Genomic DNA, 27,887 nt, shown 5'->3' with positions numbered 1-27,887 from the left:
TGAACACATATGGAATTATGTACTTAACAAAAAAGTGTGAAATAACTGAAAACATGTCTTATATTTCAGATATCTCAAAGTAGCCACCCTTTGCTTTTTTGATAGCACCTTGATAGGCCTTCATGGTCAAATAGCACCTTGATAGGCCTTCATGGTCAAATAGGAATGGACATTAGACCAGTGGAAATCTGTGCTTTGGTCTGATGAGTCCAAATTTGAGATCCTTGGTTCCAACCGCCGTGTCTTTGTGCGACGCAGAAAAGGTGAACGGATGGATTCTACATGCCTGGTTCCCACCGTGAAGCATGGAGGAGGAGGTGTGATGGTGTGGGGGTGCTTTGCTGGTGACACTGTTGGGGATTTATTCAAAATTGAAGGCATACTGAACCAGCATGGCTACCACAGCATCCTGCAGCGACATGCCATCACATCTGGTTTGTGTTTAGTTGGACCATCATTTATTTTTCAACAGGACAATGACCCCAAACACACCTCCAGGCTGTGTAAGGGCTATTTGGCCAAGAAGGAGAGTGATGAAGTGCTGCGCCAGATGACCTGGCCTCCACAGTCACCGGACCTGAACCCAATCGAGATGGTTTGGGGTGAACTGGACCGCAGAGTGAAGGCAAAAGGGCCAACAAGTGCTAAGCATCTCTGGGAACTCCTTCAAGACTGTTGGAAAACCATTTCAGGTGACTACCTCTTGAAGCTCATCAACAGAATGCCAAGAGTGTGCAAAGCAGTAATCAGAGCAAAGGGTGGCTACTTTGAAGAAACTAGAATATAAGACGATGTTTTTTATCTACAAGTTAAATAGTCATGAAAATAAAAGAAACGCATTGAATGAGAAGGTGTGTCCAAACTTTTGGCCTGTACTGTATATATACTGTATATATGAGTTTTCAAAAGAAATGTATTCACGTGATAATTGGCACATCCAGGAGATAGGTATTATCACCAGCTTTGTATGTTTCCTGTTTGTCAAACAGACGATTAAAAACAGGCACATTTTGCAAGTGCAGCTTCAAAGAGTACTCACATTTAGAAAGCTACAATATGAATCCCTTTAAAAAGTACCCCCAACTGGGGATCCAGCCCCTTTTGAGTTGTACAAGATTAGTTTTTCAAAAAAAAAAACCATAAGAAAAATATTCAGTAGCCCCTGAAAGCCCACATTCAATTTACCTTTGATTTCAGAGGAAAACTGGTGGTAAACTTAACAAACACTTTAGTGCAATTATCAATATAAGAAGCTTCATTTAAAAATACTAAAGGATGATTTCTTAAAAGCATAAAAAAGTCAAATTACAGTAAGCAACAGCAACATCTACTGGTTATGATCTGCAGCATTTAGCTCTTTTCAAAGAACAGACATAATATTAATGTTCTTGCTGCTGGTTTGAATAAATCTCTTTTGTGGCTGTTTCCCAGTAAAGAAATGTCTTTTATGATTTATCATTAATAAAAGCAAGTTCAAGAATGAATAAATAACCTGATCCTGCTCAGGAAACCTGTAGACAGAGTTTTAAATCATTGGTTTCTTTTTTATCCCACGCTCCTCATTTCTGCATGGACTTCATCAGTTCCTCTTGTCCTCTCCTGGTAAGAAGTAGGGGTTCTCATGGCCTTGAACCAGATAGGAGTAACGGGATGGATTTTTACCTTTGAAGGTGTGCATTGCATCTGGGTTGAGATCGTATGATCCCGACTAGAATGTCAGTGGAAACAAGCAGTGTATTAGTGTCTTTCAGATGTAGAGACTTCAAACATTCATATACAAAAGCCAAGCAGACATACATAAGTAACCGCCGTCACCAATGTGTGGTGAAAGTGACTATTCCCAAACTAGCATCAGCTGAGCTTCTTTGAACTGTCACTCACTACATTCACATGTAGATGAAAGCACATGGCTTTCCACAACTATCAGAGATGTTTCATGAAGCTTCCCATAACCCGGAAATCCTGCCACCTTAATTATTACTATGTGGCCCATCTAAATCAGCAGGGGGCAAATCAGAAACTTACAGCAATGCCATGCCTTACCTTTTTCCATCCTTTGAGCTTCGGCTGAAACCCCTAAAGCAACACACTGGGAGTCAGGCAAAGCAGGGCGCATGGGAGGGAGCTACATGCTAGCACGAAATATGCATTCTGGATGAATGGGTATAACATACTGGTGTGTGCTGGATTGAAAACATATCATCAAATGATCTAATCTGTCTCTGAACTGATACAAGATGTGTGCCCAGTGAGCATGGATTTGTTGATTTGCAGGTCAAATCACATCCAGGTGGCTAGGGTTAAAAACTAAGCTAACTTTCAAATTTAGGAGCTTAAAAACACATTTAAAAGACAGTGTTTTAATAGCAGGTATAGCAGGTCCCAATTACACGGTGAAATGTAGTCATTAAAATGATGTTGAAACAACAGTTTCACTTTTCAACCTAACGTAACACAGCCAGAACACAACAGCCAGATTTATCCTACACTTAGATGTATTTTTCACCTGCAAACGATCAAATCCATGCCTACTGGCTGGGTTTCAAGTTAATAAGCAGATGCAATCTAGACGCAAGATGGTAGACATCGCAAAAACTATAGGCGGATTTGGTGGATGATCAACACTGTGCAAGACAGTGAGTCTGAGGATTAGTGGTAGGTAATTCAGACGACAGAGACGACGTGGGATAACTCACCAATCCGTTGGCTTGATGATTTTTGTCTACCAGGACACGAGTGCTGGCCCCTTCTGCCATCTCTATGGGAGGAGCTTCATAACAGTTAGAGGAGGCACGGGGGATAGGGGTGATGCCAGTGGGCCAGGGCTGGTTTATGTCACCTGATGAGTATGGACTGCTACTGTAGTCCGGCTTGCTCTTTGAACATCTCCTCCTGATGTACAGACATTGAAGAATGTAAAATGTGCATGCATATTCTTTTCTTTTTCAAATCCAACAATTGATCCATTTTAAGTTTTTCTGGTGTGAAAGGTGAGCTTTTTAGACATCTAGGTTATATATAACTGCTTTGATAGCATTAAAGTGATTACATTTCAATGTGAAAGAGGTCTGAACTACCCATAGAAATATAGGGGAAAAAAAGATACACACTTTCTTCTAAAATCCACTTTTGCAAATAACCAAAGCCATATATTTGCTAAATATTTACAGGCTAATGTGGGTCAAAGTGTGAGCATAGGAGTTTTTTTAAAGCGCCCATATTATACTCATTTTCAGGTTCATAATTGTATTTTAAGGTTGTACCAGAATAGGTTTACATGGTTTAATTTTCAAAAAACACCATATTTTTGTTGTACTGCACAGCTCTCTCTCACTGCTGTAGATCCTCTTTTCACCTGGTTTCTGTTTTAGCTACAGTGAGACCTCTTTTCTTCTTCTTCTTCTGTACTATCTTTGATTGCACTCGCACATGCTCAGTAGCTCAGATGTAGATCATGTCAGCTAGCTAGCTCCATAGAAGTAAAAGACAGGCTGTTTCTCCAACTTCAGTCAGTTACAAGGCAGGATTAGCTGGGAGACTTCTAAATGAGGGCACACATGTAAGTAGTTCTTTTGTAGATTATGGTGAACTTGTGTGTGTTGTAGCAGTGCTTTGCTATTGAGAACGAGGTACCATGCTAGTGTTAGCATTAGCGTTAGCATGCTAATGCTAACGCTACGAGCTAACGGTTGCGGTTAGCCAGCTCATTTCGGATTGTGACGTCACAGTCCGAGCCGATTTTGAACAGCTCACCAGGAGACTGAAGGCAGGACACATTCAGAAACCGTATCTCACTCAAAACAGCATGGATGGATTTTTTTCAAAGTTTGTATGTGTGTGGAAGCACCAGAGACACAAAATAACACCCCAAATACCAGAAAAAGTGTTTTTTTCATAATATGGGCACTTTAATATGCTCACCAGCAAAAGTATATGACCAAAGCCAGGACAATGATGAGAAGAACTCCTCCCAGTACACAGGAGATGACCACCACTGCCAGCAGAGAGGCTTTAAACACACACATGAACACATATTTAGATTTTCATATTTATATGAAATATAAATAATTATATTTAGATTGTTACTACTGCTGCTGCATCATAGTGTTATTACTCACAATCATTGCAGTTGAAGCCAGCGTATCCAAATGCACATCTGAAAGACAAAACAGAGCATTTAAACACAATGACATTTGTATTTAAGAGCCGACATGCATGTTAATGAGCTACTGGAGACAGAAATACACCCACCTGCACATAAAAAGTTACCCTGTAAACAAAATTAAAAGTGTGTTTACTCACGGTTGACACATATCTCCCACTGCCCTCGACCCACTTGGACAAGCTACAAATAAAAACACAATAATTTAAACACACAATGTTTTGCACAAAGACATTGAAATAAGAACATAAAACAAGCTACAGTTTCAGACTCAGTCACGGTTGATGGAGACGTACAATACGCCTGGTTGCACACGCAAGGAAATCATGAGCACAATATGAGCCTCTTTATATGTAGGCTGCATGATGACCATTACTAACAATTATATAATGGTGCATTATGTATTTTCTGGGAAAGGAACTGTCTTCCTATAGCCAGTCTCCTTGATCACAACCCTCAAGAGAGAAAGAGAGAGAGAGAGAGAAAGAGAGAGAGAGAGAGAGAGAGAGAGAGAGAGAGAGAGAGAGACAGAGAGAGAAGCTGTGATTCTTCCACTTGTTTCCGGGGAAACAACCCCCCTTTAAAAAGAAATAAATTAGAGAGATAAATGAAATAAGAGTCAAGGGTCGGCATGGAGAAAAGGCTACAGCTCTTGACCTTGTCTCTGAGTCGCGCTCCCTGTTGTTTCTCCCCCTCATTCTCACAAACAAGTTTTTTAACTGGGGATAAGAAGGTTCTGTTACAGTTTTCTTTAACTTTAGATCAGCTGGGAAAACGTCACTTGAGCTTGTCTCAGACGCTGTTGGTCATCAGTTCTATACATTAAGCTTTAATAATCTATAGTGCCAGGCCAGCAGAACATTGTAGAGATTACACATTTTTTAACATGAACGACACAACATAAGTACCACAGCAACATGTTCCAGTTTGCTAATTTAAACCTAGTCTAAAGAATATAAAATAGTCACTTGTACCTCTGCAGCTGTTGATGGAGAACGGACGTAGAGAGATGTAGCCTTTTTTACAGGAACAAACAGCCCGGCCACTTGTATTTCTGCATATTGTAGTGGAGATATCACAGGGTAATGGTGTCTGCTCACACAGGTTTGTAGCTAAGACAGAGAAGATGTAAAACAGGTGTGTGAGAAAAAAAAACATCTTCTTGAAATAATGTAGCCTGTTGCTCATACATGTCAAGCTCTCAACCAAAATCAATCGGTGTACTAGCAGTACTCACCTGTAAATGACGCGTTAGCCAACAATCCATTTGCTGCTTTAGCGTTCTTAATAGCCTGATCAACAGACTCTTGAGTTACGATGGTGTTTTCAAATATGTTATTTACAGTTGCTTGCACACTTCCTGGTCTAGAGAATTAAAGAAAAGCACCAAAAAAGGCTTAAAAAAACATTGGTAACATATTACATATTATCTTTCTGCAGAAGAGAAAGACAAAATACTCACTCAAGCTGCACAACATCAGACTGTTTATACCCCTGCAGATCTTTGAGGGCGTCTCTGAGCTGTGAACCAGAATAAGCATGTGGTTTAATGACTGAGAGAGAGGTGCATTCTTTATAGAAATTCAAAATGCTCTGTGAGCTCACAACCTACCGCTGCTGAGATGTTAGCCGCCGTCTGTTGGAATATTGCTGAGGACCTGTTGCTCATTTCATTATTAAATGTCAAGGAGGTGATATGAAGCTGGCCTGGGAACACTTGAGCTGAATAAAGATGAGGAGAGATAAGAAAAAGACGACGTTTTCCTTTTTACCGCCACCACCCCATTTTGTTATGGTCATTTCTCATCTGACCAGACATGCAATGTTGTTATATTCTTACCGGGTGCACAGCGGTCATTCATCAGGAAGCTACCAGACAGACACTGGCAAGTACCATTAAGACATATGCTTTCAGGTGGGCATGAGACGGCAGGGCACACTGATGAGAGATGGAAGAAAAATAATGCATTAAACAACTGGCCATCTAATTTTCTTTTCTCATGTGAACTAAATTTGTAAAATCTGCAATTACTGTTTTTTTACCACTTGGGGGCAGTAGAAAGAGGTTGTGAACACAACCATCACCTTTTGAGTTGAAAAGGCAATTGTGATCGCAAACAGGACTGCTTATTTACACATCCAGCAACATTATCATTCAATTAGAGTCGTGTTTCTGGCCACCTGATACATGTATGTCCAATAGTCACTCTCCTTTAGCACTGTTTGGTCTCTACCAACTCCTGATAGAAATATCTAGCTATTTAACTCCACTTTGTTCACCAGCTAGTTGCTAACTGTGGCAGTCTGCCATCTGGAGCTGAGCATATAGTGTACAGTAGGCTTATCAGAGCTTTTTTGTTGACAACTGCTGCCTGCTGCAGCCAAGACAACGCTATGACAGCAGTAAGAGTGAACCAGTAAAGTTTTGGGCCGGACAGCTAAACAATGAGCTGAAACTCACTATAAAGCTTTGTATAGCTGAGGGGAGCTGCAAATTCTGACAAACACTAAGAGCGACCCCTTTCACATTGTCACATTGTTTACATTATGGTTTGATTTAGTTATTTAAAAAATATTGATTGAACTATATTAAAATATTAATAATAATAATAAAAATAAAAATAAATAATAATTAATAATATCAATATTAAATATTGATTTAATCAAATATATAATTTTTTTTCCTGATTGTTACAAATTTTAACACAAAAAACAAAAAGTAATTATCTCTTGCAATGTGGCTCCTTGTGTAGGCAGGATTTGATTCCAACCAAGAAACTTATTTACTTACTTACTTAGTTACTTTTATAATTTTGTCTGATTGAGGTGTTTCGATGAAATCATGCACCTGGACAATGAACTTGAGATGAGAAAAGTACGCACCTATGACTGGAGGGAGGGATGGGGCAGCTGTGGTGGAGTTGTTGGTGGTGATGTCTGTTGGTCGCAGGGTGATGCCAGTGATGGTGGAACCAGTACTGATGGTGGTGGTGGTGGAGATTGGAGTGGTGGTGGAGTTGTTGGTGGTGATGTCTGTTGGTCGCAGGGTGGTGCCAGTGAAGGTGGTACCAGTACTGATGGTGGTGGTGGTGGAGATTGGAGTGGTGGTGGAGTTGTTGGTGGTGATGTCTGTTGGTCGCAGGGTGGTGCCAGGGATGGTGGTACCAGTACTGATGGTGGTGGTGGTGGAGATTGGAGTGGTGGTGGAGTTTTTGGTGGTGATGTCTGTTGGTCGCAGGGTGGTGCCAGTGAAGGTGGTAACAGTACTTATGGTGGGGGTGGGGGTGGTGGAGGTTGGAGTGGTGGTAGATGAGGCTGTTGTTTTGCCACTAGTTGGTTCAGTTGAATGAGTCAAAGTGGTATGGTTGGTCACTTTAACATAAAAAGAGTACAAATCAATCCAAGGACATTTAAACAGAGTGCTTCTCATAGAGCTACATTATGTGCATAAGTACAGCATTGTAGTGCATGACTCTGAGTCTTATTAATAACATATGAAGTTGTTGAAAGAAAAAGGTTCAAAGGCTGTGTCATTCAAAAATCTGCATTCAGAGACCTGAATGCAACCTTAACTCATGGTCCTTGCTGAATTCCTACTCACCTGCATGTTAAAGTATATTACTCTGTAACAACACACATCATCATGCTGTTAGTCCTACCTCCTGAGGTTGTTGTTGAGGGACTAAGGGTGGTGTTACTTCCACTGGGGGGTGCGGTGCTACTTCCTGGGGAGGTGTTTGCAGGGAGAGTGCTGGAGGTAGAGATGGAGGTGGGTGAAGAGGGTGGGGTTCCAGAGGGGTTGAGTGTTGCATTTGTGATGATAGTTGAGAATGAGGGTGTGGTGGTGTATGTGGCATTCTCAGTAGAGGTGTGAGTAGAGTTTGTTAGTGTAGTTGAAGTTAGTACAGCTGTAGAGATTCCTGGGGTTACTGTATTTGTACTTGCTGTGCTGTTGCTGGTTCGTGCAGTTGTTGTGATGTTGCTCGATTGTGTCATGGCTGTAATGGAGGTTGTATCGTTGCTGGTGTGTGGGGTCGGTGTAATAGCAGTTGTATCGTTGCTGGTGTGTGGGGTCGGTGTAATCGCAGTTGTGTCATTGCTGGTGTGTGGGGTCGGTGTAATAGCAGTTGTATCATTGCTGGTGTGTGGGGTCGGTGTAATCGCAGTTGTATCGTTGCTGGTGTGTGGGGTCGATGTAATAGCAGTTGTGTCGTTGCTGGTGTGTGGGGTCAGAGTAATAGCAGTTGTATCGTTGCTGGTGTGTGGGGTCGGTGTAATAGCGGTTGTATCGTTGCTGGTGTGTGGGGTCAGTGTAATAGCAGTTGTATCGTTGCTGGTGTGTGGGGTCGGTGTAATAGCAGTTGTATCGTTGCTGGTGTGTGGGGTCGGTGTAATAGCGGTTGTATCGTTGCTGGTGTGTGGGGTCGGTGTAATAGCAGTTGTATCGTTGCTGGTGTGTGGGATCGGTGTAATCGCAGTTGTGTTGTTGCTGGTGTGTGGGGTCGGTGTAATAGCAGTTGTATCGTTGCTGGTGTGTGGGGTCGGTGTAATAGCAGTTGTGTCGTTGCTGGCGTGTGGGGTCGGTGTAATAGCAGTTGTGTCGTTGCTGGTGTGTGGGGTCGGTGTAATAGCAGTTGTGTCGTTGCTGGTGTGTGGGGTCGGTGTAATAGCAGTTGTGTCGTTGCTGGTGTTTGGGGTCGATGTAATAGCAGTTGTGTCGTTGCTGGCGTGTGGGGTCGGTGTAATAGCAGTTGTGTCGTTGCTGGCGTGTGGGGTCGGTGTAATAGCAGTTGTGTCATTGCTGGTGTTTGGGGTCGGTGTAATAGCAGTTGTGTCATTGCTGGTGTGTGGTGTGGGTGTACTTGTAGTCTGTGTGCGATCTGGAGCAGGTGTGGTGGTTGTATTTGTAGTCTCACTGGTGTTGGTGGGAAGACTTGTCTCTGGGATTGCGGTGGACAGTTTTGTAGTGCCGGTTGGACCTGATGTAGAGTCAGTTGGGTTGCTGTTGGTAAAGTTACTGTTCTTAGTAACGATGCCGATGACTGCTGCTGTGGTGGTCCTGGACTCGGTGCTGATCTGGGAGGTTGTCTCTGCATTGGTGGTGGATGGTTTCATATTAGCAACACCTTTCATAAACAAGTATTCATTTGATCCATTGTTAATCTACAAATATTGATTAGAGCAGCTTTAAGCTGTGTAATCAGCTGAATGGTAATTATTGAGGGAAAATATGGCATTAATTAGCAAACATTTCCATGTCATGGCAAATAGGAGCTCTGAATATTAACTCAGTGTTCAAAATCTAACTAACTCATCTACTTTCTACAGGAAGCTCGTTGACCTGCACACTGTCCACCACAATGACAGGAGAGATCGAGCTGAGTAGTCAGAGGTTTTGTCTTACGTAAATAAACATTCAACATTGTGTGCGTAAAAAGTTGACAAAAGCTGTGACTCAGCAGATAAGAACTACCGCAAGTGACGACTGTTTACAACACCGAGACGTGTCAGTCAGAAGTGCTGCCAACTTCATGTGACCATCTTAAAGGAAAGAGTTGCCTCCTATTTGTTTAGTGTGCTGTCATGACGTCTGTTCCCATTTAGCCTGCTCGTACTCTACGCGTTGTGTTTATGGGGAAACGGAGGAAGCCAGAGGACAGATTGAGGAGCGGTACAAACAGTAGAAGGTCTTTGATAATGGCTTAGCCTGTATATTGAATGTTTACGTTCAAAAGCCCGTTTTCAGAAAGGGAACATATTACTGATGGGTCGACGCCTTGCACAAACAGTAAGTCATCTTAAAATCACAAAGAAATGTTGAGAAAATCAAGACTAATATCAGATCCTGGGTGTGATTCAATTATTTTCTGTGTACAAGGCCCTGTGTTATCTAATGTCTTTATCGATTGGTAACCAAGACTCAATTGAGATGAAAAACCACAGGCTCCACACACCCTGTAATGGCAAACTTTGATGGATAAGATGAGGTTAAAGTACACAGACACATGCCCATACCCACCTTCACAAAGTATGTATTTGGGGAGTGTAATAAGACATTAAGCAATTATTGATGAGAGATGAGGAAGTGATGAAAGGTGGGAAAGACATATAAAGTCTCAGGTGATGATTTCTATGGTCATAAAATTAAGGAGGAGTTAAGCAGGGGTAGATCCATATGTCAAGTAGCATAGTGTGAGATCATTGTTGTAAAACACACATGTATCAATTTGTGACTGGTTTGTCTAGATTAAGACTTAAGGCCAATGAAATAATCTTACTGGAGGACCAGAGATCAAGATTAATGGAAAAACCTCTTAAATCAGATCCAGTCGACCCTGTCTTGATTAGCCCTGTGTTACATTTTACATTTGAGTATCAATTGCAAGGACTTGTGTGTTTCCATGAACGACTGAGTTGAAGGTTAAGCATTTCACCACATTCCTGCATACTTTACATTCCGGTAAATCTCAAAGGCTGAAGTTTTATCTGCTTCTTTCAAAAAAAACTTTTCAGATCCCTATTGCTTCATAGAAACTGGGCAGCCAGTTTCAGTTTACATTCCATCTTATATTAGTATATTAGGTGTGCATGACTTGCTCCACTACGGTAGGCAGTACAGTGGTGGACATGCCAGTGTCAGAGCAAACAGGTAGATCTGCAAGGGGAGGGAAAGGCAGACCTCCTTAACATTTTTTTTTTTGGGCATTTCCGACATTAATGATAGGAAAGCAATGAAAGGGGGAAAGAGAGGGGGGAATACATGCAGGAAATCGTCCCAGGTCAGACTCGAACCCCAAACATTCTGCGTCGAGGCTGTATGTGTGCACCTGCTGTACCGACTGAGCTATCCTGGCCACAGAAATTCAGTTTTTAACACACACTATCAAACACCAAACAATCCACCCTGGGGCAGCTGTTAAGAAGTAAAAGAGTAGCCTACCATTAACTCTGATGCTGTGGACTCAAAAACACTGAGCCTTTTGAGCTGTGAGTGTGTGTGGAGAAACCACTTTCTCCACAATATTGTCAGAATAGAAAGTTTACAGATTAACAGTCCCTCTCTTTGTCTTGATTATGGATACACTAAAAATAATCATAATGTACGCAATCTTAAATCAAACACTTAATACATCATGATGATTAAATAAGGTTATAGTTTAGGAGAGGGCATCGGAGAGAAAAGAAGAAAAGTAAAAATAACTTTCTGTCAAAACTGTTGCAACATGAGGCGATATCAAACTCTCGTCTCAATTATCAGCGCCCAATATTAAATTTTTTCCCCAGCATTAGCTGTACTTTGTGTTTAGTGCTTATAAGCAAATGTTAGCATGCTAACACGATACCGTATACTATGATGTTTGAATGGATCGCCATTTAGCCTAATTTGGTACTGATATTGATGGTCCACTTAGGATGAATTGTTTCACTTTCAATTAGATCATCTTGTGATCCACTGACCACCATGGTGTCCAAATTTTAATGTGTCAAATACTACCTGCAATACTGACATCCATCATCCTCAGCTGCACTTTGTGTTTAGCGATAATTAGCAAATGTTAAAATGCTAACACACTATGATGATCATAATACCTGCTTAACAACAACATGTTAGCATTGTCAATTGTTGCATGCTGATGTAAGCGTTTAGCTCAAGGCTCCACCAGGGATTGCCTGACAATCTGTGCGTTCTGGAAAAGTCGGCTGTCCAACCGACAAAAAAAGAAGAAAAAAAAGTCTATTAAAGCAATATTAACAGCCAACAGCAGGGGGCTCAAATACAATCACTTCTATGCTACATGTAAAAATAAAACTGAAAAAGAAGAATTAGAGTCATTAGACGTGAGTAATAGGCTCGTTCGAGATAAACTGCGCCTCGCCTGTAAAGTAGACGAGAGCAGGCGGCAGCAGCCGGGGGCGGTGACAAAAGTCCGCTCTCAAGTCGGACAGTTTCCAGCTGATTCCAGCAGCCTTCAGGCTGAACAGGAAGTGACAGAAACACTGTGGTCCGATTCCGGTTATCAGACCCATATATCAGCTCCTACAGTCTCCAGTAGTTTTTATTATGACAGAGTAGCTGTCAAAATGCTCACATGCGATCTGTTGCTGATTTTAATTAACAACACACTGTAGATGATCTGTAATCTGAACAGATTTAGTCTCTCTGACTTCTAAACGTAACTATCAGTCACACAACATGTGTTCTGTACAGAATAAGCCTTTAAATCAGACAAATCACAGTTAAAATCCCTCCGATTCCAAATCAATAAAAAGTTTATATAAAACGTCATCATGTTGAGTCGATTCTGAACCAATCAGCTGTTCGATCAGCTGAGAGGCCGGCGTTTCCCAGCATGCACTGGGTCCGCCTGCGTCCGCCTGGCTGTCAGTACCCGATCCGTTCCACCAGCACGATCCGTTCTGCGCATGCGCAAGATGTTCACGCATGCGCTGTGGTACGAGGATTTACGACACTACCCAATCTGTTCCCACGCTAGCCTTCAGCTAACGTTAGTTTAGCTAATAGCTAATTCGGCGGACCGCTAGGTGATTATAGCGGTCTGCCGTTAGCCTCCACTGGGAAGCTAACGTTAGTTTAGCTAACGGTTAATTTGGCTAACCGCTAGCTGATTGTAGCGGTCTGCCGTTAGCCTCCACAGTTAAGCTAACGTTAGTTTAGCTAACAGCTAATTTGGCTAACCGCTAGCTGAGACAGCATGTAAACTTTAAAAGACCCTCAAAATAAAACTTGAAAATAAACGTTAACATATATAACAGCGGTTACGTCAGTTCTACTTGTGCTCATTTAAAATACAATCACTCAATACTTGTCTTTCTTGTTATTACTGTAAAGTCTTAATTTAGCTGTAGCCTGCTTTTCCCATTATGTTTGACCTAACGTTATTTTAGACTGAATCTAGCTGTCCGTTCTGCCTGCACGATCCGTTCTGCGCATGCGTTATTTTAGACTGAAGGCTAGCGGTTAGCCAAATTAGCTGTTAGCTATCCCGGTGGAGGCTAGTGTGGAACAGATTGGGCAGGTCGTAAAACGGTATTATCATCTGCGCATACGTCATGGCATACGTGTCATCTTGCACATGCGCAGAACGGATTGTGCCGGTGGAACGGATCGGGTACTGACACTGGCTCTTGCAGAAAAGCAACCAACTGCGCTACCTGCGTCTGAGAACTGCGGCCGCCTTGGTCTCGTGAGATTATCGTTGCCCACGTGTGCATGACGTCAGAGCAAGTCGGGATCAATGCTGCGTTCATGCCACCTCGGAAAAACAGGCACCGCCCCCCCCTGGTTACATTGTTTTTCCAACTGGCAGCGTTCACATGGTCAGGATGCGTGTTCATCTTCTTCTGTTATATTGGCGTTTGGCATAACAACTTTTTGCATGACTGCCACCAACTGTTGGCCATAGTCTAGAGCATCAGGTGTGTGAAAACATGGAGGTCACAATAACAGAAGATTCTCTGTTTTCTTATGCGAGCATCCAAACAGCACATCGCCAGGTGTAGGCTATTTTTTGTGTTATCTGCAGGACAACGAACGGGAAAAGACACGGATAATGTGTTGTTTTTTTATACATAGGCCTATATATGAATAATTTTAAACATATTATGTCTGTGTATGTTTCTTGGCAGAGGCATTTGTCCACAATAAACAGTTTATTATCATTGAAATATGTTCAGTGAACCAAAGTCGCCTCCATCAAACGTCAGTTGTCAACAACGCGTCACCAACTGGGAAACTCGGTTATCAAAATTCAGCCCGAGTTTCCCACCTCTCATTCCCACAGGACGTTACGTGAATAGTGACGTTTTCACTCGGAAAAACGTTTTTCCGATGTCCATGAACGCATGGCAAGTCGGACACAAATCTAACCGGCATGCATTGGGCGGCGATCACCGGTGATCGATTCTGCGCAGATCTGGCTCATCTCGAACGAGCCTAATTTCAAATCAGCAATACTGGTAAGTGCCAGGAGCAGGAAACTTATAGGCTGCCTTTATCCCTATCTTAGCGAATTGCATAGTCAGCTCAACAAGAGTGTGCATCATGATTATGAAAATGATCGTGCCATTTAGTGCTGTCAAACTTAACATATTTAATAATTTCTGTTAGGTTAATTTGAAACATTAAACGCTTTAGAAATTAATCGCGGGTTGACCGCGATTTCACTTGGTTTTATATGAGAGGTTGTAGTGAGCTCACTTTTGCTGCTAGGATGAAGACTATGGTATTAAATTAAACGGGAAAACATCAGGTATGCATTGGTACCACTCTAAACGTGATAACAAACAGGGAAGGGGGCCAAATTTAACCAAAAGTTTAACCAAAAAATCCTAGCTTGCTCTTTCTGTCTGTCTTCCATCAGAGTACAGTCTTTCATATTTGTGTTTACTATTGTGGAACTGGCAAAGACCTGGTGGTTGTTTGTGAAAGCTTCACAGACAACATTGATAGGGCCTAGTCATTTTCATCATTTCACAGCCTTAATATGAATCAAAAGTGTAATATGTCATTGAGAAAATATTAAATAGGTTATTCAATGCTAATTCTTTAACACAAAGCAACACATGTTATATACATTTATATTTGAATAGTTATATTATATAGTAACTAACACTCTCAGTGTAGTTTGGGTATAGGCCTACAGAATATCTCTGTTCAGGTACAGCAAGTATCTCTGAAAGTGTTGTCAGTAATACTCTGTTTTATAATTACAAGTTTGTGTAATTTGGGGTTTCTGTAGCCAGTGATATTTCTTTATTTGTATTTTATTTTCAATGCAGATGTAATGGCATTGTACATTTTAAGTTTTATTTGAAGACTGAGGCTTCATTAATAAACACAACCCCAATTCTCATCATTGGTTTTGAGATGTTACTTGCTGTGAATACCTTGTCTGATAGGCTAATAGAGTATTGTGGCATAGTATCAGGACATCCTTGCTAGTGTCTGTCGCGCACGGCTACGGGCGAATGGCCGGATGATGGGCCTATTTGGGAGAAAGTCCAGGGCTGTTTTTTAGCCCCAGTCCGTCCCTGGGCTCCACTGTGCATGAGTACAGCCTCACACAATCGCCCAGGGTTAAGACTGGCGGATGTGCTGAGTACTGGGGATCGATCCCGGTCCGGACTGGGCCTTTCTGCATGGAGTTTGCAAGACTCCCTGTGTTAGTGTGCGTTATGTTAGGTCAGTGCCCCGGCCATAAGGCAATGAAGAACTCCGGCCATTAAATGCAAATTTCATTGACTGCAATGCAAATTTTCTTTCTCTGTGTATGCTTAGAAATGACAACAAAGGTACCTTTAACCGTTAACAAAGCTGCTAGCATGACTTTAGCTTCTTAGTTTCTTTCGTCTTGTTTTAGCATGCTAGCAAGCTATCTCTCAAACAGTAAACTGCAAGTATTTGACACAAAGTTCTTCATTCTTTTTTCATTATATTAAATTTCTGCTCATTCAATGTGAATGAAAATAATCTGAAAACTAAAATTAATAAAAAAGGATATAACCCAAATGACTACTACAATTACTATTTTCTCAAAAAGAGCAAAACAGAATCCCCAGAACCCCAACAGATTGTCAAAAGTTGGCTGATTTAGTAAACTAAGGTTGTTACATTGGTCCTTGATGTACAACCATCAAATTAATGCCATATTTGGTAACCATAACATGAAAGCATTATCTCAAATTGGACATTAGAAAAATGCAGAGATAACAAATATCTTGGCAGCAGTGATGAGTTATGAAATCCAATAGTGTAATTAATATATTACTTGAAAGGTCCCAATCAGTGAGCTACTGTCGTTCTTATCACCTACTACTTCTACAGTTCAGACAGTAGAGCACACCAGAGAAAAAGAAAATATTTTGTTTGGAGTCTCACCTGTCAGTAGATTGTTGTGATGCATCTAGTAAAAATGTGATATGAGATTAGCATTACAGTGTCATTTCTAATGAGTTGTAAAGGCTCAGTTTTTTTCATGTAGCTTTCACTTGCAATGATTTTGTTCTGATTATGTCTGATGTTGCTAATGGAAGAAGACTGAAGATAAGACCTTGACAATATGACAATGCTTTTTATATCAAATGCAAATTCAACTCTAGTTTAGTGCTCTTAAAATTGGTGAGTAAACTATTTGAGTTTTTGGCCTTAAACCTTGGAGTCTCCAAAGACCACTATATCAGGGTGGTTGGTTGTTATAGAACTCTGTCTGCATCAAATGACTCTTCATCTACACTATCAAATTTGTTAAGTCAAGTTATTTGTAATGACACTATTGTTGTTGGTGATCTAAACTGGGACTGGCTGAGGCCGATATCAGATGCTTTTAAAGAGCAGTGTGACAATTTAAATTTGACTCAATTAATTAACACTCCTACTCGGCCAAATCCTAAATGTCCGGAGAAATCATCACTCATTGATTTAATCCTGACCAATGCCCCTTTTAAGTACTCTGCAATAGGTGCTTTTGCTAATGATGTGAGTGATCACTGTGTGATTGCTGCTGTTGCTGCTGTATTGTTGAAAGGCGAAATATGAAAATGTTTGTTGAGCAGGGTTTTTTACGTGACTAATTTTATTTTGACTGGAGTAGAATTGCCCTGATTAATGATGTGGAATTAGCCCTGACCTTCTTTCAGAACAGTTTTCTTGATATTCTGAATAGACATGCACCTATTTGTAAATTTAGAATTAAGGGGCGGGACAATCCCTGGTTTACTTCTGAGATATCTAATTTGCTCCACGAGAGAAATGTAGCCTGGGCAAAAGCAAGGAAATCATCTAAATGACCCAAAAACATTCTGAAAACTATTAAGTCATTATCTACATCTACTAAACCAACAGGTTTTTCGTTGTCCCTGGTTAAGAATAGTGTGACTATATCTGACAAAGTACAAATGTTAAATTGTTTTAATGAGCATTTCATATCATCTGGGTTCTTGTTTGACTCTGTTGCCCCTACGGTGTTGGAGCCTGTAAATTAATCCTTGGTTAGTAATCAAGTGAAAGAGTACTTAAATGCTCAGTCAATTTTATCTAAGCATCAATCTGGTTTAAGGAAAAAACACAGCACTACCACTGCTGCAATAAAAATAATTAATGATATAGTCAAAGCACTTGATGATAAGAAACACTGTGTGTCTCTGTTCATTGATCTGTCCAAAGCATTTGACACTGTTGACCATAGCATACTAGTTCAGAGACTGATCAGTATAAGTATGTCTAAGCACTCGGTGTGCTGGTTTATCAACTACCTCGCTGATAGGACTCAAGCTATGTAAGTTCAAGGCCTAATGTCAAAATATCTATCAATCTGTAAAGGGGTTCCCCAGGGCTCCATTCTGGGGCCACTTTTATTCACTATTTATATAAACTGTCTGGGGGAAAATGTCCAACATGCATTTTTCCATTTTTATGCAGATGACACTGTTATTTATTGTTGTGCAGCTACCATTAAGAAGGTGTATGGATGCTTGCAAACTGCTTTCGACAGAGTGCAAGCACAGCTTTATCAATTAAAGCTTGTGCTTAATGCTGAGAAGACTAAAGTAATGGTCTTTTCAAACTCCAAACTCAACCTGAATATTGTTACTGATCACGGTAAAACAATTGAGGTAGTTTCATCTTATACATATTTAGGATTTTTAATTGATGATCACCTTTCTTTTAAGCTTCATATACAGAACCTAGCAAAAAAGTTGAAATTGAAGCTAGGTTTTTTCTTTAGGAACAAATCTTGTTTTACTTTTTCTGCCAGAAAAAGGCTAGTCGATCCCACATTTCTCTCTATTATTGATTATGGTGATCGGTTGTACATGAATGCCCCATCAAAGTGTCTTCAGATGTTGGATGCTGTGTATCATGGAGCTTTAAGGTTAATTTCAAATTGCAGACCCCTCACTCATCACTGTCCACTTTACTCCACAGTGAATTTGCCCTCTCTGTCAAATCGCTGGCTTACTCACCTTTATATGTTCATATACAAAGGCATTTTAGGCAGGCTCCCATGTTACATATCTGAATTTCCTTCTTTTACACAGAGTACTTATGGTTTACGGTCTCAGAACACTATCTCATTGAATGTACCTCAAGCCCGGACAGAGTTGTTTAAAAAGGCTTTCATGTTTGCTGCACCTTCTACTTGGCATGACCTACAGAAAACACTCAAATTACAGTGTCTAATTTCCTTAAATGATTTCAAAGGTTATGTTAAAACCATAGAACATCCACACGTGCAAATGTTTTAACTAATGGCACTTTTATTTAAGTGAAATGTACTTGAGTTGTCTTGGCCTCTTCTGTGTTTGTTTTGTGATTGTAAATTGTTTTTATATGTAACTAACTTGTTCTGCTATCTTGGCCAGGTCTCTCTTGAAAAAGAGATTTTATATCTCAATGACACTAACCTGGTTAAATAAAGGTTAAATTAAAAAAAATATGATTTTGAACATGCTGAGGTAGTTCTTCTACCTTCATGTTAGAAATAAAATAGATGAAGATACAAAGAAAATGTTATGGTTTCATAAAAACACTGTCATGGACACAGGGAAGTGATGGACAAAAGAGAAACTGTCACAAACAAGAATATGAATGGCTTAACAAGAACAAAAACAGTGGTTCTTCTTCCACTGTCATTTTCATAATGGTGATAGCTTCCACCTTCAAAGTTCAGTGCTGCTTCTCTATTTCCATTTACATGGAAATTACATCATAAATGAAGTACATAGAAACAACAGTGACACATTTCACAGAAAATCTATGACACCCGAGCCAATGACTGATACAATAGTTGCAACAATGTATGTTTAAACCTCCCACTTAACCACAGACCAACAGCATTTCTTAAACTACATATTAGAAGCCCAACGCCTTTGTTTGTTTTTTTACTTTGACAGGGCCGCTCATCATTTTTCTACGCCTCCTGTAATGTTAAAGTTACCCATACTGGAAATGTTTATGAAACCCAAATGAGATCATGTAAACAGACAGACGGTTAGTGTTACAGACTTGAAACAGTGGAGCAATTAAGAGCACACTCTGCGTTGCAGGTCTACCAGAAAGCCTTGTCTCTAGGGATTTAACCTACAGCCAGATAATCCCCTGCAGACACAAAAGGGATGACTGGGTCAGGCAAGGTGACAAGTGGGTCTAAGGTTGGCCTGCGAGCACATATTCAGCAGGATGTGAATAAGAAGGTCCGGCTCTCCCCACTGAGTACTTTGGTCCAACCTGCTACTTGGTTTAACAAACTATAATTTTACTAAAGCCATCCTAAAAGCTGGCACGCCTCTCCACCTCGATCTTTCTCGACATTAAAACCAAACAAGTGCAGTGCGGGACTGTATCTGTTGCCAAGGAGATGTCTGCTTTCAGCTGTCAAAGCTTCGCCTCACTTCAAATCACTAACAGTAACAGAAGCAGAGAGAGACAGACAGGGGATTTCTATTCATGCAAGACAATAGCACTCCTGTGAAGTACCTGCTCACGAACTGACTGTCAGATGCAGTTCCCTCAACGCACAACCTTAACTTCCTGTCCACACTGCCACTCCTCGAGAATAAATCTGTATTGATTACACACCAGGATTCCTGAGCAGTCCAGAGAGCTGCAGACAAACATTCTCCTGGTTTCTCAATGTCGCCATGAGATATTTCCAGTTTACTGTTGGGATAGGGGAAAATGTGTTCCTGAAATAGTTCTTTATCACATCCAGCAGCACTGCAAGAAGGACGGTCCTGATTAAAGAATGCACACAGAGCAGGAGATGAACTGAAAGGCTGTGACCCAACAGTCAGAAGGAGCCTGAGGCCAAAAGGCAGCATGTGGAAAGCTGACATATAGTGTGTGTGTGTGTGTGTGTGTGTGTGTGTGTGTGTGTGTGTGTGTGTGTGTGTGTGTCGTGCGTGTGTGTGTGTGTGTGTGTGCGTGTGTGTGTGCATGCGTGCGTGTGTTTGTGTGTGTGTGTGTGTGTGTGTGTGTTTGTGTGTGTGTGTTTTGCCTGTATGCAGTATGACATCTGAAACAAGCTAAGACAAAAATGCTGGAGGCATACTGGACTACAGCCCACAGCTAATTACTGGTCACACTTTGGGTCCCTTCGCCAGCTAATGAGAGTCAACATTTCTTACATACTGCTTTATGGCCTCCTGGTATTTAAAGGTGCCCATCCGTGCATTTACAAAAACCTCATAGTACACCAACAGATATACACAGGCCAGTTCAAAGGCAGTTATACACAAACCAGACAGCCAACCGTCGGCAGAAAAGCCAGTCGGACTGATCAGTCTCCCCGAGTTGGTCCAAAAAGTGCCTCAGAATACACCGAAGAGACGAGACGTAGTCATGCTGGTCATTCAAAGAGGGGAAGCTCATTTTTGGCCTACATCATACAAATTGTCCATTTATTTATGTTAATATTATAATATATATATATATATAATAGTAATGCAATAATTTAATTATATAATAATAATAATAAATAATAATGTAATTATTATAATAATTTATAATATCCATGGGAAGGTTTCATCAAGAGGAATGGCCAGCAGTATTTTCTTTGTCACAGCACAGCCAGCTAACTCTGTCCTACCAGGAGAGCTGAACAGACCTGTTACTTTGCCCTGTCTTTTGCACTAAATCAATCTTAAGTGTTGATCTAACCCTGCTGTTTAATTCTAAGTTTCTCCTCGTAAGGAAGACTTTCAAATGGCTTCGCCAAAATCAGGTCGACAATATTAGCAGTGTCTGCCATTGTGTGCAGTTTGCTAGCTGGCTAGTTCACCCCTACAACACTAGCCTAGCCTACTGTATGAATGAACAAACATCTAACAAAACGATATTAAACTCGAAGGAGGAAATGTAGGAATTAGGTTAAACTGAAACAAGGAATGTGGTGTATAATTGTATGAAATGTATGATGAAAATTGGCTAGCAATTTCCCCAGGCAAATACCAAGAAACAGGTTGCAGCAGTTCGTCTTTCAACTAGACTTGTAAAATCCGCGATGGGACTGAGCTGAGCTCTGCTTGAAGTTGAACAGCTTCAGCGACTTTTTATAGTACAAAATCGCTGTCAATCAAAAGGAGATACAGTCCTTCGACAGACCCTCCAATCATCACGCAGAAGCCCAGCATCCAGGCCAGCCCCCTGCTCCATTGACCCCCAGAGACGCTGAGCGTCCGTGGGCGGGACATAATCGCAGCATTTATCCAATGACCGTCTAGTTTCGAAGTGCTGAAAAAAACTGCTCCAAGCAGCCCCATTGAAGTCAACGGACGCTGGGCTTCAACGGGGAAATGCACTGAGACGCTACGGGAATGTATGAGAAGGAAATCGAGTCAGCCAATTCTGAACCAACTCGTCTTCGAGATGAACGTATTCTAACGCATTTTAGTCAATAAAATGTTAACACAATAGTACATATTTGACCATTTAAATTTTAGACATTTTAGGGGAAGCTGAGCTTCCCTTGCAGTCTTAAAGAAATCGCCACTGGTCTCCATAACAGCAGGCTGCGCTAATCTGTATTGTTGGCCAAAAAATGAAAACTGGCAGCTGACTGGATGAACGCGTCACGTGGGTTTGTTTTCTCCGGAAATTCAAAGCCAGACTGTCATGGCGGCTTGTTCAGAATACGATCTCATATTGTACTAAAATATTTCACTGAAACATGTTTCTGAAAACATTTTAAGTGAGAAATAGGCCATGCAGTTGCTGAATCTGTCTTCATTTCAGATCAACAAAGGTCAGTTTAAAAGATTTTCGTCAGATTTTGAAAGACTCTCGTCGCGCTCATTACGCTCGCCATTTCCGGGTGAGTCCCGACTGCCCTGTCTCCGACTGAACAGGTCAGGTCTGCCAAAATGAACGCCGACAGCCCCCCAGACGGATGACGGCACGGAACACACGGAACAGACTCAAGTCACCGACCTCGCCAGACTGTCCAACGGCCGATTATCGGGTTAGTGTGTCAGCGCCTTAAGGGGAAAAGAGAGCTGCCACATCAAAGCGACACAGCAGGGGCACCAGACTCAAACTGAGAGGGAGATTTTATTTTCCCTAACAAACAGTCGATCAAGCTGAGTGTCTCATGCCAACAATTCTGATCAGGTGATACATTGCCTTATCAGTTCGAGATGAAGGGCTGGGCAGTATGCCTAACAATATATTTCTTTCAATATGGTTGGTTGTATAAACTCAGTTAGAGCTAAAATGACAACTTTGTTAATAATCAATTAATAGTAAAAGTAATTTTTCAAGCAAAACTAGTTCCGGCTTCTAAATTGGTAGGATTAGTTGCTACTCTTTGTCTTATGTGATAGTAAATTGTAAATTTGGATAGTTGGCCAGACAAAATAAGACATTTGATGACGACTGTTGGGCTTTTGAATATGGTAATGCCTGCTATACACTATTTTTTTGACATTTTATTGACCATATGTGAAATCGTAATCTGCAAAGCATTAATAGAAGTTACTTGAAATACTCAAGTACCTACGGTTATAAGCTGATGGGTAGAAAGGAAAAGAAATAAGGTCAGATTTATTTTCTTCTATGTGAATTTACTGATTTTTGTGGGATTCTCTGACAATTTTTTTAAATAATGATTAACAGTTTTTTTATGGGTCTGTAATTTATTCATAATACTTTTTTAGGACGTTTATTGAAAATAACTGGGTTATTTTGTACTATTTATAGAGATAATAGATATTTTTGTTTACAGTAGTTAGATGTGTTGAGTTTATAAGCAGCTGAGCAATTTTACTGAATTTTCCTGAAAGAATTGCTCCATATAAACCCAAGTAAATATTTATTCATTATTCATTTAGTATGGGAAACTATATTTTTCATATCTGTTGAATTGCTTGCCTGTAGAAAAATGTCAATTTTTTGCATGTTTAGCTGACCTGCTGTGTGTATTTGCCCTATAACTAGTAAGTGGTCATTTCTGGGGAACGTTATAAAAGACATTTTTAGGAAAGTATTAACATAACATGTTAAGTGTAACTCCTTTATTAGATCATCACATATTGGAGTTTCCTATCAGCCAAAGGTAAGTAAGATTATCTGATCTATTAATACAGGGACAATGGAATCATGTACATATAATTAACAGATGAGTAATAGAGGTGACACAATAAAGCTACATACTCTTTGTCCTGTTAAGACTTTGCTCTCTCTCCCATCTGGACAAACTCAGCTTCTGGAAGAAAGCCAAGGGTTGTTTCCCAATGACTATTGCACACTAAGTAGCTCATACTGTAACTGTAGGTCCTTTTCATCAAAAGGTCTCCAGTTTAAGCAGTCATCAATGGGACAAGGCAGACAAAAATGAACTCTCTTTATCTGAGCAAGCGGAGCTCTAACTCAGAGGTAACAGATGGCTCCCTGGAGCAGGGCTCACTCGCAGGGCCTCTGCACATATCATATCCAATTAAAGCTTTGCTGGCACATGCTTTCCAATTACAGAGTCAGATTTACTGCCCCAGAGCAGGTCTAATCCAACAGGATGCAGCAGGGACGCAGCGACAGATGGAGAAAAGACAGGGGAAGAAACAGTAACAAGTGTGCATGAGAAGTGGATGTAAAAGCAATGTGTGCTAGCAGGTGAGGGTGCGACAAATGAAGAAGATGAGATCAGTTGTCAATATTAAACAGAAACAAGGAAAAGAGGAAAAAACAACAACACTGTTTCACTAAAACTGATAACGTAAAATAAATGCTAAAAAATAAGGGATGGTAATGTGTGTGAGCTATAACAATTACTCAATAAGAGACACAGGAGAAAAATGTGCTCTAGTTTATTGCCATTTCTTTAAACCAATCACAATCATCTTGGGTGGCGCTAATATATGACGGTGCCTCAGATTGGACAGATAGTCTAGCTAGCTGTCTGGATTTACCCCGCAGAGATCTGAGGAGCAGTTAACCATAGTCCTCATAAAAAAGAAACTGGAAGGTGACGGGCATCTGGCTGGAAATGAGGGACATCCGGCGGAATTTCTGGCGGCACTTGAACAATCCCGGAAGTGAAACGCCGTTGATATACGTAGACTACTCAATTGGTGGATCGACAGAAAATTTTGTGGCAACTATTTTGATAATCGATTAATTGTTTCAGTAATGTTTAAAGGAAAACATGCCAAATATTCTTCTGGTTCCAGCCTCTCAAGTGTGACGATTTACAGTTTTTCATTGATATATTCATATAAAGCAGTACATTGAATATCTTAAGGTTTTAGACCCTTAATCAGACAAAACAACCAAACTGAAGTCATTACCATGGCCTCTTGTTATAGACTAAACGATTAATCGAGAAAATAAAGCTCAGATTAATCAATAGTAAAAATAATCAATATTTGCAGCCCTACATCCTGTAGAGTCTGCATCCTGTCACATTCCTGTTCCGCCTGTTAACTCCTAAGAAGACCTTGCATGCTCTAATAATGACCTAACGATGGCTAACCAGCATAACATGACACATGATACGTAGCATTTGGTCCGAGAGAGGAAACAGCATCAGGGAGAAAATATTGAGGAGAAGAAAGCATTTAACATGCTCTGCTACTCTCTCTGGAAGATTTCTTTCATAGGGCACAAGAACATGTGGTGCCAGACTCAGAGGAGGAGGATGACGACCCACAGGAGGTCTTTTCATCTGGATCACTTTACTGCTGCTACTTCAGACGCACTCTGTCAAACTGCCCCAAACTAGAGCCTCCATCACCTCCCTCCAGTAAGAAGACACATGACAGGAAGCGAACCACACAAACGGCCTGCAGGCTTGCAGCGAGGCTCCAGCACATGACAGTAATGGAATCTCAGTCTTCATACATTGAACCTTGAAACACAGAGATGCACTTCACAACGGCCCAAAATAATAATAAAAAGGGTGACCAATGAATTTAACTGCAACTAAGCCTAGGGAGTCTGTTCAGTGAAAAGCTCATCAAAATTCCTCAGGGCAGCTTCACCACGCTGTCAAGGGGGTCCGCTTATGCACACACAGAGTAAACTTTGTGTGAGGAGTGTGCTGCGCTTCAGGGAGCCGGCTGTTGTGTGACTGATGCCTCCTCACTGGCATCTGTACTCCCCCAGAGAGCTTTGAGTCATACCAAGGGACCAGTGAGTCAGAGTTTAAGACTATTTGGGGAATAACTCCATGAATGTGTAGAAAACAAGAAGAAGAAAAAAAATGCATTTTTTTTTAAATCCTCCTGCATTTAAAGCAAAGGCTGAACAATGACTGCTAGATAGTATTCCCTAACAGAATGTGGGTATCCTAGGGTGTTTTTTTATGAGTTACTTATTAATTCATTAATATTTGCATCTTGACTGTGACACAGCCATGTCCTTCATTGGATGTCTAGACGTTTTATATTGTCAGCTTTCTTAAAAGACCATTTACTTCAATTTTTACTTTTTATTTTCTCACATATGTTAATGCACTTAATAAAGGTTGGTGGATTCTGTAAACAGACTAGGGTCAACAATGATAATAAGTCCAGATACTTAATCACTCTATTCCTGACTAAGTCTGATATGCTGTATTTGTATTATTATACAATAAACCAAACAAAAAAAATTCATAATCATTACTTACCTATACGTGATTTTCTGTCACTAACTCTAGAATAAACATGCATTGAGCACATACATACATAATATATATCAGAAGGAGAATTTTGCCAGTAAAGAAAGTTCTAGGAAAATATTTTATAATATTCATGGCCATGATTCAAGATGTACCCTATTACTTAAAAAAGGGTGATAAAAGGAGCAGAAAAGAGGCCAAAAATGTATTCTGTAGATGAGAAATGCTATTTTTAGTGCCAAATTTTACATAAAATACATATGATGAGCTCTTAAAATAAAATGCATTGTTACAAATTAAACTACTAGCCTATTTATGGTAGTTACAATTAGCTCCACTTCGACCAACTACAACAGAAATGCTATTTACACATTAAATAATCTGTATATTAATATTCCATTAATACTTACAGAGGCATAAGCCTAAATACTAACATTTTGACTGCAGAACTTTTACTTTAATGGAATAGCCTACTTTACTTTAATGTCATTGGAGGACCACTCGTCACTGCCTATTATATCTGCGCTGACTACAGTTAAACAAGTACAAAAATAACATGACAATGTATTTCAAGGCTTTCACTCCTACAAATCAAATGTGTGGTATATTCATATTAATATACAGTTACAAACTGTTTTCTAGTCTAATAAATAGTGTGAAGTTAAACTTCAGTCACCTGTAACGACAGCGCCCAGGAGACACACGACAGGCAGATAACTGAAAAACATCTTTCAAGTCTTCGGTTGTAAAACGGCTCGACTGAGGAGAACCAGTCGGTTATGAAGTCCCGTGTCCAGCCGGTGAATATAACGGTGCTGATAGAGACGCTGTACCCTTCGTGGAATACTCGCTGCCTGCTACAGGTGGCTCCTAGACTGAAAGCTGCAGCCTCTGACAGCATTAAAAGCTTTAGTCCCGCCTCTGATTGGCCGGCTCTCCTGTCACTCATCATTACTGTATGGAGCTGTACGGCTCTGCTGCCTCCACCCATGCACCAGTGCTTGAACCTGTTATTACAGAAGAAAACTAGGCCTACTGTAGGTAGCTTAAAAGTATTTTTATTTTTAGCTGATTGTTTACACACAGAGTGAACAAAAAAGTGCCTTGCTCATGGGCCAGGCTACCGAAAACACATTCATAAGGGTATTATCACATCAACAAAGCCTTTTTAAAATACTTTGAAAAGACAAATATGACTTAATCTTATTATGTAATTCACTGTGAGAGTGACAGCTATGCTAACGCCTGGCTTGTGGCTCTGCGGAGCTGTTACTACTTTGGCATTGGCAAAGTGGCTAAGCTAAATTCTAAGGTCAGCATGCTAACATGTTCAATGACATATAGCCAAACATGTTGATGCTTTGACATCTTCACCATCTTAGTTCAGTGTGTCAACATACTAACATTTGCTCATTAGCATTAAACACAAAGTGTTGCTAAAGCTAATAGGGAAAATACCTACTGTCTATGGAAAATACAGTAACGGTATAGCTTAGGATTGTAGAATTCTTTCCTGAACTAATTTAACATTTGTAAACTCAGTTTAGTTGTAATATTGTTTTCCTCACAGTAAATGAGCAGAACTTTAATATTTAGAACAGAGATCTTCAACAGGGGGTCCGCGACCCCTAAGGGGTCCTCAGAGTTACTGCAAGGGGGCCGCATGATTACTGTTTGGTAAATTGTTGATAGTTTTTTATTTGTTTTTATTAAAATATATCTGATATACATTAGCATGAATCTAACACATTATAAGCAAAGCCTTTTTGCTAAAAAAAACCATTTAATTCACACAATATTAATAATAGGCTTACTATATTGGGGTGACAGCGGCAGTTTTGAAAGCAGAGGGGACAGTTCCAAGGGACAGTGAGGAGTTGAAGAGGTTAGTGAGGTAGGGGCATAGGATCGGGAGGCAGGACTTCAGAATGTTATATATGTTTGATATTCAAAGTGCTGTGGATCAAATGCTTACTATTATACTATATATAATGTGTAGCAGTGAGAGGCAGTGGCGTACTTGTTTAATTGACAAAGTTTTGAAGATACACGGGTGCATGGTGGGCTTATTTTCAACCTTTTTTTAAAGTATGTAATGAATAGCTTTTTTTGTG

General features: G+C 40.5%; 1 protein-coding gene across 1 annotated transcript; it reads right to left on the bottom strand.

Moving 5' to 3' along the window:
* Positions 1 to 702: 702 nt before the first annotated feature.
* si:ch211-198m17.1 (mucin-2) lies at positions 703 to 26,644 on the bottom strand. The gene is made up of 13 exons (XM_039824240.1): positions 26,450 to 26,644; positions 7,822 to 9,252; positions 7,046 to 7,534; positions 6,003 to 6,101; positions 5,775 to 5,884; positions 5,625 to 5,683; positions 5,400 to 5,527; positions 5,137 to 5,274; positions 4,303 to 4,345; positions 4,119 to 4,156; positions 3,922 to 4,009; positions 2,697 to 2,892; positions 703 to 1,708 (listed from the first exon to the last, which is right to left on the bottom strand). Exons 1-13 carry the CDS (start codon positions 26,499 to 26,501, stop codon positions 1,580 to 1,582), a joined length of 3,000 nt encoding a protein of 999 aa, XP_039680174.1. The 5' UTR covers positions 26,502 to 26,644; the 3' UTR covers positions 703 to 1,579.
* Positions 26,645 to 27,887: the final 1,243 nt, after the last annotated feature.

This window comes from Perca fluviatilis, chromosome 15, assembly GCF_010015445.1.
Source record: "Perca fluviatilis chromosome 15, GENO_Pfluv_1.0, whole genome shotgun sequence".
NCBI classification, from domain to species: domain Eukaryota; kingdom Metazoa; phylum Chordata; class Actinopteri; order Perciformes; family Percidae; genus Perca; species Perca fluviatilis.
Note: the sequence above shows the minus strand (reverse complement) of the source record. Positions and strands in the feature narration are given on the sequence as shown.